At 45.7% G+C, this 12,120-nt stretch overlaps 1 protein-coding gene across 1 annotated transcript; it reads left to right on the top strand.

The window, feature by feature from the left end:
• The first annotated feature begins 104 nt into the window (after positions 1-104).
• Positions 105-11,496, top strand: NUP85 (nucleoporin 85). The gene is made up of 19 exons (XM_026046885.1): positions 105-137; positions 274-367; positions 643-805; positions 1,203-1,273; positions 1,734-1,777; positions 2,616-2,685; positions 3,482-3,603; positions 3,979-4,113; positions 4,673-4,795; positions 5,144-5,275; positions 5,659-5,765; positions 6,075-6,158; positions 6,753-6,818; positions 7,270-7,421; positions 7,523-7,640; positions 9,016-9,116; positions 9,963-10,114; positions 10,682-10,768; positions 11,307-11,496. Exons 1-19 carry the CDS (start codon positions 105-107, stop codon positions 11,406-11,408), a joined length of 1,956 nt encoding a protein of 651 aa, XP_025902670.1. The 3' UTR covers positions 11,409-11,496.
• The last annotated feature ends 624 nt before the right edge of the window (positions 11,497-12,120 follow it).

Below are 12,120 nucleotides of genomic sequence, written 5' to 3'. Positions count from 1 at the left end.
GCCGCGCTGTGACGGAGCGGCCGCGCACACTGCGGCGCAGGCAGCGGCGCGGGCAGCCGCCGAGGGGCCCTGCGCGCCGGCGGGAGGCGAGCGCGGCCGCGGCCATGGAGGAGCCGGACGCGGAGCCGCCGCTCATGGTGCGGGCGGGCGCGGGAAGGGCGGGACCGGCCGGCGCGGCTCGGCTCGGGCGGTTCGGTTCGGTTCGGTTTGGGCCGGGTCGGTTCGGCTCGGCCGCGCTGCGGGCGCCTCTCAGGCAGCCGCCGTGCCCCGCAGGTGGTGCCGGGCGTGGACTCGGCCGCCAGGCAGCTCTGCTTCGAGTGGGGCCCCGCGGAGATGCTCGTGTGCGAGACGCTCTTCGGAGGCAGAGGTGGGTGCCGGCGCGCGCCGCCGCGGGCGAGCCCTGGGAAACCGCTGGGAACGGCTGGAGAATCACTGGGCAACCGGGGGAACCTTTGGGGAACCGCGGGGTGACTGTTGGGGAACCGTTGGGAAACTTGGTGAGCCACCGGGTGACCATTGGGTGACTGTTGGGGAACCGTTGAGTGACCATTGGGCAACCGTTGGGAAACTGCAGGGGAGCTGCTGGGTGACCGTTGGGTGACCGTTGCCAGCAGCCCCCGACTCCAAGGCGGTTCCTCGCAGGGGCTGGCGAGGGGCGGCCGAGCTCCTCCAGCGTCTTCGTGGTGCGCAAGGACCAGGACGTGTACGTGCAGACCTTGCGCAAGCTCTTCAACGAGTCGCACGGCATCTTCGTGGGCCTGCAGAGGAGCGAGGAGGAGCTGGCCGGCAAGTCAAGGAAGGCGCAGTGAGTGCCCCGCGTGTTCCCCGTGGCAGGAATAGCTGTCACTGCTGGGCTCGTCACCCCGGCGGGCCAGACGGCGACTGTGAACCAGCAGCTCTAACCTACAGCCACTCTGTACTTAGAGCTACTACTGATCAATAGTGCAATATAAGTGACAGTTTAGGACAGTTTAGTTTATTTTTTTAAACCCTGGCCTTTAGCCTCCACTGAACAAGCTCTTCTGCCATCTGTATGTCCATAGCAGCATGTTCAGCCTCACTGACTTGCTCGCTGACTTCGATTTACCCAAGTATGAGGAAGAACGTAACGCTTGCAAGACTTTTGGAGGCAAAAGCCAGAGACCTAAAACTCAAAGAGCTCTTTCTAAACATGGTCTTTCTTTTTTTCTTATGCTTGGCAGTTTGGTTCAAGTGAGTAAAAACTACCGCTCGGTCATAAGGGCCTGCATGGAGGACATGCACCAGGCGGCTGGTAAGTTTGCTTGGTTGCAAATGTAAGTTGCTACTGCTGTAAAAAAAAGTGTGCATGGATTTCAGTAATTATCAAGACTGCATTTCCATTCCTGAGATTTCCAATTTGGCATATAAATCTGAGAGTTTTTGTACCATGTTCTAACTGGGAGGGAATTGATTTTCATTTTTGTGGTTGCAGTTTTATGGGAAATAGACAAAAACTAGCAGCTTGCTGCCAAAAAAGAAAAAAAGGAGTTCTTTTCTCCTTCTATCCCTCCTTGCTCTGTAGACATATCAATTTAGTAAAAAATAGTAATAAGAGGAAAAAAAAAGGTTGCTTTGTCATGTATGTACTCATCTTGTCATGTATGTACTCATCTAAGTCAACGGCTAGTGAGTGATCAGGACTGCTTACCAGAAAGGGGTTGGGGAAGCAGGTAAGGCAGGTTGGGTTTTGACCTTCTTTATTTTTCCCTCAGTTTCAGCTCGGGACCCTGCCCTGCACAGCCAGTACAGTACTCAGGTAACCCGCAGTTCATGCCTGCATAGTCTCAACTGAACAAAACCATTTGCCTACCAAATTTGTCAAAGCCAACACTGTGGCAGGAGTGTGTTCCAGCTGCAGATCTGACTTAGTGTATTGGATATGGTGCACAATCAAGAATAAATGCATATAAGTCGTTAGCACCTTTGTTACTGTAACAGTAAAACAATGTCCAGCCTCTGGAAACACTGCTGGGTCTTAAATGTGTATTCAGTTTTACAGGTGTGATGTTTTCCTGTCATCTGAAAAATAAGTGTGGGCCAGTACTTACGTGGCCAGGACTTCACTTCTCAGATACTCAACTTCTTATCAATATTTGGACTTTGTAGCAAGCTCTAGAAGTTACAGAGAACTTTCAGGTGCTAGGGCAGTGTTAGTGGAAGAACAGTCCTCACGGAAGTATTGTCCTGTTAGTGACAGTGATGTTGCTTAATTGGTCTTTTCAGTCTCAAATGCATCTGGAAATTATTTTTGTAAAACAAAAATAAATGCTGTTTATAATGTTAAGTCTTAAGAGTGCAAAGAGCCTGAAAATAACAGTTGTGCACCATTTTTATCTCCTCATCATGACAGATTATTATTACTTTTGAATACACAAAGAGCTGTAATATTTTCTAAGTTAAATGTGTAGAGAAATTGTGGCCTAATTCTGTCTTTAGATCCCTAAACTGTCAGTAGAGTATTTCTTTTGTCTATAAGAGCCAAGCTTAACTGAGCAATTGCTATGGGCAGTAGATGTCTTTGTGCAGTTAAAAGCCAAACAAACCATATTACATATTGTAGTTGCTAAATCTGAAATGTGTTGCTGCTTTTTCAGGTTTCTATTCTTTCTGCGATGGAGCTGATCTGGAACTTGTGTGAGATTCTGTTTGTTGAAGCAGCTGTAGGTGAGCAGTGACATCCTGATGTTAAAATTAAAGGGCTTCTATTTGCCTTCTGTATTTCTCCCTCATATACTACACTGTGAACTGAGGTTTTTTTTTTTGCAGAAAGATAATGGAGTGCGTTAATATCGGTGTTTGCTGTCAATTTATTTTTAAGCATAAAAACAATTTTAAGCATCAACTGCTTAAGGTAACATATACACATTCTTTGGTCCAACTTTACCTTTAGGGTGCTGCCCTTGAATTCAGTTTGCTTATACCAGCATTTTAAACCAGGAACTGATCAGAGCAGGCAAACAAATGTGTTATCTGCTCAGTCCCAGATTTCAGAAGAGAGGTTCACTAATGTAATGTATTAATTTGAAGACAAGTTATTTATCTGGTGCCATTTTGCCTACCGCCTTATATCCAGTTCATGAAAGGATAGTAATGAAAAGAAATGAAGGAAAACACTGTATGTGCCTTTTGGCATTAGGAAGATCTGTGATCTGAGTCACTTACCTGTTATGTCCTAAAGTCAAGGTTGCTTAAATAGGTGCCCTTCAGCATCACGGAGGAAGCTGTGATAGCCTGAGTTTTCCTCTTCTGTCTAGAATTTGCCATGTGTAATTTTGTCACCCACCTGGCACTTCTGTAGCTAAAGATTAAAGATTTCTGTCCCTTTGTAATACAAGTATGCAGATGGAAAGCAGATTAATAAGCCTCGTCTAACAGTTGTCAAACTATTAAGGTTGAGATTGAGTAAAATAACAAGCAGCATAACTGGGAAGTAACAGAATGATATTTTCTCTGCATAAAGCTGGTCCCCTCCTGATTCGCCTACTTGACTGGGTTCGCCTTCACGTCTGTGATGTGAACAACATGGTCCGTGAAGTTCTGAGCAGTGAAAACCCATCAAAACATGAGCTCTTTTGGAATGTGGTGAGTCTACTCATGTGCAGGCTTCTTATATGAAGGGAAATAACCTTTTTCTTCTTAGCCTTTCTCTTCCACACTGGACAGTGATCCCCATCTCAAGTTTATATGTAAGATACTGCTACTATCTGATCATGTAGTTTTAAGATGAAAACATGGGGAAGATGCTGGTGCTCCTCATTTCTAACATGATCGTTTCATTTCAGATGAAATGAATTTCAGAGGCCAAAACTTCCTGTGTAGACTTGAATTAACAGAGCCTGAAGTTAATGCATTTTGACTTCACTTGACTAAACCATAAGTTCAAATTCCCTTCCTATGCTCCGCCAGGTATTTTGCAGCTTGCCCACCGCCCTGCTCTCACACAGGTGGTTTTTGCAGGTGGATGTCTTCGTGCTGCAAGGCCGAATGGATGAAGCGCGGCACTTGCTCTCTAAGGAAGCCAGCGCTAATCCCGCATCCCTGACCATGTGCAGAGTCTTGGATGACTTGATGAAGAAGATGCCTGTGCCCAGTGTACGTACAAAGCAGTTTTGTGTAGTTCTTAGAGAGGACACTGTTAGGCCAGTCTATTTCATCTCCACAGTGGTTCCTATAAAATCACAGCATGTTGACTGCTAAAGTATCTCAGTCACTGCTCCTGTCAGGAATAGTATTTGCATTCTTGAATTGTCCCAAAGACCCAACTACACAGGAAAGGACTCTTAGGTGAAAAACTAACAGCCAGAAAGATCATTTTTGCAGCAAGGTACATTGTCCATGTGTCTGAAACCGTTCCCATTGAAAACTTTTTCAGAGTATGGCAGGGAATATTCTTTGAAGACTTTACCAACAGATCTTCTCTGTTGCAGATCTTGAGCTGAAAAATTGCAGCTGTACCACAGTAGTTGATTTCTGGGTTCTACAGTCTGTCACTTTGCCTTACACTGGGTATAGGAAAACATTTGAAAGGCACCTGGAAAACAGTGTGACAAATTCTGGTGGCAGCCCATTGTTTAGCTTCCTGGAATGAACAGCTGCTTGAGTTGAGCCCAAGTAGTCACTGGAATTTGATTTGCACACATCTTCTGTTCAGCTTGGCAACATGCAGACACTGACGGAGCTGGAGCTGAAGTGGCAGCACTGGCATGAGGAATGTCAGCGATATCTACAGGATGGAACTTTTGCTTCCAATTCCCACATGGAATCCATCTGCAAGGTGCGTTTTGCCTGACAGGAAAGGAGACTCTGGAGAAATACTGAGGTTGTCTTTTTGTACTTCAGGACTCCTGGGTAGTCATAAGTACCTTTGAGATGCTAGACACCAAAGCAGATTTCAGGGCATGGCTTGTCTTTTTCACAGACTTTGCAAGCCTGGCCAGAGTACTTGCTCTTCCTGTACCAGGCCTTAATGCTGGTAGGGGACTGAGCTCTGAGAAGAAACTCTGTCCTTGGCTTTTTAATTGTGATTACATTATGAACTTGCAAAGTGGGAGTAATGAAGAGTTGAAGAAGATACTTACGTTGCCACATTTGCAGAGTTATTCTCCTGTTTTTCTCCCATTAGGTCCTGCTGGGCGACGAGAATGCTATCCTGGAGAAAAAGGAGCTCCTGACTACCTGGTACCACTTCCTGGTTACCCGGCTCCTCTACTGCCACCCAACTGTGAAGCCAATGGAGCTGCGTTTCTATGCACAGGCATGAGATAAAACTGGTTTTATATTCCTCTGCAGTTTAAAGCATAAGAGCTACTGTATTTAAAACAGAACAGCCTTGGGAGGATTGGCATGTTACTGTTTACCCATGAGTTTTCTTGATTTTGGAAGTAGACTGGGAGCTGATCCTGGCAGCAAATGGTTGAGTACTGAATCTACTGACCATCTAGTGCCATCACTCTTGTTTCTGCTAGTTGTTTTCCCAGATTCCTTTGTTTCTTTTCCATTAATGTGTTTCTGTCTTTAAGCCATATTCTTCCCAACAAAATAACCTAAATGAGGCTACTACATCCAAACAAATGTCTTCTGTTAGATTGTATTAAGTGTCTTCTTTCACTTATCATGTCTTGTTATCTTCCTCCACAGTCTAGTATGGACCTGTTCCTGGGTGGAGAGAGCAGCGCGGAGCCTCTGGACATCATCTTAATGGCAGCCTTTGAATTTGAGATACATCAAGTGATCAAGGAGTGCAGGTTGAGTTTTGAGGTTTTTGACTTCCTAATTTTATGGTATTTCTTCTCTGCGAGTTCAGTCCAGAAGTCACTTAAACCGCAGTGTATTTAGGGTAGAGATTATGAGTAGAGATTGCAGTTTTATCCTTTTAAAAAACTCAACAAGAACATATGAAGCAGGCAGCAATTAAAAGTATTCTCTTAGATCTGAGACTTTGCAACCAGACTTTACAGTAATACAGCTTCTGTGACACTAAAAAAATACCTGTGGAAAACCTGACATATTCCTCGACAGTTGCAGGCTTAACTTTTTGTTTGCTTCAAATTTAGCATTGCTCTGAGCAACTGGTGGTTTGTGGCTCATCTGACTGACCTTCTGGATCACTGCAAACTCCTGCAGTCTCACAATCTCTAGTAAGTTATTTGCACTCATTATTTAGACACACACAGAACTAAGAATAATTCAGCAGGGGATTTGGGCTGAAAAGGAGCATGTGAGACATTTGCAGAAGATGGAAACTAAAGGTGCTGCATGTGCGCACAAAGGTACAAGCAGCCCAGGTGCTCTGAGAAGCAAGAGCAGTTGTTGACCTGATGAATTCAAATTCAAATGATATTTGAGTACTGCCTCAGTGCAAAGTTAGTTAAAATTATATATTAATAAAGCTGGAATAGAATCAAGGGCCTAAATGTTTGTGATTATTTGGTATAGTTAAAGCGTTTTCATACTTTTTTATTTTCAATTTGAGCAATTGAACATTATCTGAAGTCCCTTGAACTTCCAGTCGCTTAAAGCATTCACTGCTTCTTGTAATTTATGTTTGTTAAGTGCTGCAAATAATGGGCAGGCCTTGCCAAAGAGAAAGGTGCTCCACATGCTTATGCCTGAGGTAGGAAGCTTATTGAGATAGCTCATGAGAATTTATGCTGCATTAATTAAAAGAGTTTTTGAAATAATTCAGCAGGTGCAGATAATAATGCTTGTGGGTTTTGCTTCTTGTTTTTCAGTTTTGGTTCAAATATGCGTGAATTCCTTCTGCTAGAATATGCCTCAGGACTCTTCTCCCATCACAGGTAGAAACTGTGCTCAGAGGCTACACTAACATTAAGGCAGACAAAGCAAATAACTTCATGTTAAAGGCAAAACTTAGTGAACTGGCTGTTAGGGTATCAGCAAGGTGTATCCAAAAGGAATTGTACAACACTCCCATGATTTTTTTCCTAAATTTAAGACAAAAATATCTATAAAATCTTATCAAGGCTGTTGACTTTCTCGGTACGAAGTATATTGTACCACAGAGCTAACGGTACTTCTGAGATGCAGGTATTCCAGAGTTGTTAGAATATTTCTGATATTTCTGAACTGATATTTCGTACAAACTAAAAGCCATTTTAAATCCTAATTCTAAGTAAATCAGAGCTAACTCTTATTAATACAGACTTTACTATTGTGCTTATTTACTACTGTGCTTATTGAAGACTTGTGTGATTGGAATGCTTGACTTTTCTTCTCTCTTTCTATCAGCCTGTGGCAGCTGGGGGTCGACTATTTTGACCACTGCCCGGAATATGGCCGGGTTTATTTGGAGCTGCACATTGAGCGGATACCCCTCAACACAGAACAAAAGGCCCTCAAAGTGCTGAGGATCTGTGAGCAAAGGCAGATGCACGAACAGGGTGATTGCTTCTTGCATCTAGTCTCTTTCTTTACACTGATACAGCTGAAGTGATGGAAGCTGATTCTCTTTCTCCTCTTTCTCCTGTGCCTTTCGCTCAAGTTCGTAGCATCTGTAAAATCATGGCCATGAAGGCGCTGCGGAACAACCGCCTGGGCTCTGCCCTGTCCTGGAGCATCAGGGCTAAGGATGCGGCTTTTGCCACGCTCATCTCAGACAGGTGAGTCTGAGGCAAGTTCTCAGCTGCTGCCGCTGCTGCAGCGGGAAGGGGGAGAAGGGACATCCTGAAAGGGTCCTTAGGTTTGGTCTAGAACTCTCAGCCCAAACCTGTGCTCCTTGACTGGACAATAACAGTGTTTGGCACTTTCATCTGCAATAACTTAACCATTTTTCTACCCCTTTTCACTTTGTTAGATGCAGAACTGAAACAATTTGACTCTATCAAAGCAAGGCTTAAGAGGGTTGGATTATTAGATAAGCATTTCTTTTGGCAGTGGCTTTACTTTGCGCTCTACCCCTTCACTTGCTGCAGTATCCCAGGCTGCACAGCGAACTAGGAAACTTAACAGGGGTGAAAGATAATCCCTTTCCATGTTTCATTCAGTAGATTATTTTTAGCCAGTCCAGTTCACCATACAGCTCCCGAACAAGTCAGTGGGAGCTAATGTCTTAAAGCCAGCATCTAAGCCAACATTTCTGCAAAAAAAAAGTGTTAAACCAGAATTAAAATCTATGTAACAGAGTGAAGTTTCACTGAGTGCGTCCCTCGTTTTGGATAAACTTGTCACAGTATTTGACCTTGAAGGGATGGGAAGGTTGTTAGCAAATGGAAGAAGATAATGTTTAGACCTAGATAAAAAGATAGGGGCTTTTGCCAAACTTCCTTAGTTTTTTTTTTAATCTCTAGCAACCCGTATCCCGTATTTTTTGCTAATTAGATATAGGCAGGCATTAGTCTATAATTTTGAAGTTGTAGTCTGATTAGAAGGCCAGGTAATAGTCAGTCCTCAATGGGGAGAAGAAATTAATGAGCCATTGCTGGTGGGTTTTGGGGTTTTCTTTTTTCCCCTTGGAGGGAATAAGAACCATTTTATGAAGGTGAAAGGAAACCATCACGGGAAGCAGATGCTGCAAACAGCAGCATTGTGCAGGCTTTGGCAGGACAGAGCAAAAGCTTGTAGGGCTCTGTTCCTCCCGCTGCTCGTCAACTGTTTTACACAACAGGCACACAGAGCTTTTGCTGTGAGGTGGGAGGCAGCCCCCAGCTTCAGCCTCCCGTGCTGCTCCTTTTACCTTTTCCTGCACAGAAAATATCTCAATACCACCACAAAAACTATGTAGTCAATAAATCGTAATAGTTACCGTAATAGTAATAGTAAAATAAAAATAGTAATAGTAAAGTGTAATAGTTACCTCAGCTCCTTCGCCACTCCCAGGAAATGGTCTGATGTCTTCTGAAGCCCTCGGAGGTGGTTGATTAAAGTGGAACTCACTTCCATAGTGTAGTTTTCTGAGAAAGGTTTGTGAAAATACAAAATAGGTCTGCAAAGATGCCTTCCCCTTTACGTTTTTATTGTGTTCTGCTTTTTCCTTAGATTCCTCAAGGACTACTGTGAAAAGGGATGCTTCTCTGACTTAGACCTCATTGATAATTTGGGACCATCCATGCTACTTAGTGACCGTCTGACATTTCTTGGTGAGAACTGCCTCATTTTCAGTGCTGACTCTAAACAATTATTTGGACCTGCCTCCTCTCCCATCTGGCTACAGCGGGTGAGGGGAAGGCCAACGACTGGCCGGGAGCTGGGATACCGCTTGCTCGCCAGGCTGCATTTCCACTGCGCTCACCGTACGGGTCTGGGCTCTGCTGCTTTGAGCAGGATGGGCCTGGCATTCGGGTGCTTCTCTCGGTCTTCCCTGGGCTGTATCACTGCCAACTGATGTTTTCTTTGAAACCTTAGTGGACAAATCTGGAAGACATCTGTTCCAGACATTGTCTGGAAGACTGAAAAAACCCACTTGCATCCGCAGCCAGTTCTCACGTACTGGATACTGATCCCAGTGATCCCTAGCAAAGGCACCATTGCCTGTATTAACCAAGATCTCTGTTTCCATAAAACAATCAGGATGACCCCGAAGCCTGAGGTATCAAAAAGGGCTTTCATGCCCCTCTCCCCTCCCCGGTTTTGGGGACACCAGGAGCCTCCCGAGGCCGCTCATCCCGGCAGCCCTGGGCACCCGCTGGGAACCCGGAGACGCTCTCAGCTCACTCGCAGGCTGCCTCGAGCAGGGAAGCTCGCCAGGGACGGCAGCAGCCGCCTTCCTGCTGCCTCTTTGGCCAGCCTGTCTTTTAACCTTCTTTTAACCCTTCGGCTGCACAAGGTTCCAGCTTTCCCACTCACCAGCTGCTTTGAAGGTTCATTTCAATTGAGGGTAACTCTACCCAAGGCTTCACGAGAGCGCTCAGAGCACCCTGTCACCTGGGCCCGTGCTGTTGTGACGCTGATGTGACACTAACCCTTCCCCAACACCCCGTGCACAGGCAAGTACCGAGAATTCCACCGGCTCTACGGCGAGAAGAGGTTCTCTGAGGCGGCCAAGCTGCTCCTGATGTTGATGACTGCCCACATTGCTCCTTGCTCCTTCTGGATGACCCTGCTGACAGATGCTCTTCCTCTGCTGGAGCAGAAAGAGGTGAGCACCTCCATCGCCACCATCCCCTGTCAAGGTGGTGGCCCCTTCAGCCCAAGGGCTTGCACCTCCCAAGGTCGGGGAGCTGTCTGAGAGTCCAAATCTCCAAAAGTCTCCCCCGTGGTAGCACAAAGGACCCCATCCACTATGAGATAACCATTAGAGTCCAGGGTGGGATAATGAGCTGTTAATTCAGAGCCCTCCGTTCAGAAAATAGCAGTAGAATACGTGTATGCCCATGATTTAAGCATCCTGGATCCAGTTCCTTCTGTTCTGAGTTTGGAAACTGCTCTTGTGTGCTGCCTTCTGCTACACTGATTTCTCAAGATCCACCAAGAAAATGGCAGTTCAGTAACGATAAACACATGACTGGAAAAGGCCCAGGGAAACCTCCCCTGACCTCATCGCAGACCCTGCTCTGCACAGGAGCCTGGACCTCCCTGGGTCCCTTTCACAACCTCAGTTATCCTAGGATCCTACCCTCAGGATGGGGATGTGCAAAATCCTAGTTATCTTCCCAGACCATGTGATGTCCTTAATAATTTCCATAAATACTTTGAATTTCCACAGATCATATTTTCAGCAGAGCAGACTTACGAATTGATGAGATGTCTGGAAGACTTGACAGCAGGGAAGTCGGATAAGCAGAAACTCCAGGTACTACCTCATTCAAGGGCAACTAGACAGTGACTCAGAGGGGCTCTCTGGGGTCAGGGGAAGCCAGCCTGAACTTTCTATTCCTGGCCCGAGGCAGAAAAAGGAGAGCATGAGGTAGTGAGGCTATTTTTAAAAGTTCTCCAAATGAGGGATCAGCAGAAGGTAGTTAAGCACACACAAAAGCAGCGCTATAGAGGATTGCTTCTGCTTTTCACTCTTCTGTTGCTTAGCATCGTACCCTGATGCTTTTCCAAGGAAAATAATTGCATAATTAAATGAGCTCTGAAAAGCTGAGGTGCTGCCACCTAACAGCTCAAGCGATCGAATGTTCCAGGCACAACAAGCAGGGAGCCATTTGCTGCACATGTAAACCGCTGCAGCGGCAAGAAATGGAATGTAGAAATGCCCGGTCCATCTTCCTCGTGAAAACTAAAGCACAGAAAACATTTTACCCTCTTCAGGAAGGTCCAGGGAGTAACAGATCTTATCATGCCATTACTGGGTGTAATATTCTGCCTCAAACTCTGCTTACTTTTAGGATGATGATGTTGAGACTATGAAAGTGGAAATGCTGAGGCTTGCTCTTGCACGAAATCTCGCACGAGTCATCGTCAAAGAAGGCACCTTGGAAGGATCTTGAAGAGAGCAAGATGTTATTTTACTCTTCCTCTGTGGTTCACTGTACATAAACCTGACATCTTTTCTAAGAATAAATACCGTGTTTTGCATATTGCTTAGTGATTTGTTCTTGTCTTCTGTAAATATAATGAGCATAACTTTTAAATACTAGGTTACATAAACATAACTTTTAAAAACCATCCATTAAGGTTGCTGGCTTGAAGTTGATCTGCCAGCCTCCCCCCTGCAGAGGCAGCCTCCTTAGCACTGACAGCGTAACCTTGCTCTGTCAGGCGCGTTGCCTCTGGTGCCTGGAGCCGAATCTCTACCTACCTTTTAAATCACTGGGGTTTTAGAAAAAAGCAGCTTCTGCCCTTCTTGTTGGTCTGGATGCTCTTGAGATGACGGGTTGAGTTTTAGATTTCAGGAAGCGCCTTGGACTCCACCAGCAGCACTCGTTAGCAAGGCCAGGCACAGAGCAGAGTAGGGAAAACAGTTTATTTAACATGCAGCAGAACAAATGCATTTGAGACATATTTACAGTACGGCTGTTCGGTATGAAGCTGGAACCTCCACCTCCCAGGTAACACTCGTGGTTTCACGGCGAAGGCGGCAGCAGCAGCGCGCGCTGCGAGCGCCGCTCCGAGCCGCCACTAACACTGACAACGGCGCCATCCTTCAGAAGCGCCCGAGCTTCCCCAACTCCCTCCAAGTCACAGTGAGATTCACGTGTA

Source organism: Nothoprocta perdicaria, unplaced genomic scaffold (assembly GCF_003342845.1).
Source record: "Nothoprocta perdicaria isolate Ctin4 unplaced genomic scaffold, notPer1 scaffold_46, whole genome shotgun sequence".
Taxonomy (NCBI): domain Eukaryota; kingdom Metazoa; phylum Chordata; class Aves; order Tinamiformes; family Tinamidae; genus Nothoprocta; species Nothoprocta perdicaria.
This window is presented reverse-complemented; position numbering and strand designations above follow the sequence as displayed.

Bases quoted from the DNA above. Each gene is read 5' to 3' on its own strand.
- NUP85 (XM_026046885.1), top strand. From the start codon at position 105: ATGGAGGAGCCGGACGCGGAGCCGCCGCTCATG. The intron at 3,604-3,978 runs GTGAGTCTACTC...TGGTTTTTGCAG, and splicing joins ATGAGCTCTTTTGGAATGTG to GTGGATGTCTTCGTGCTGCA. The intron at 5,276-5,658 runs GCATGAGATAAA...CTTCCTCCACAG, and splicing joins AGCTGCGTTTCTATGCACAG to TCTAGTATGGACCTGTTCCT.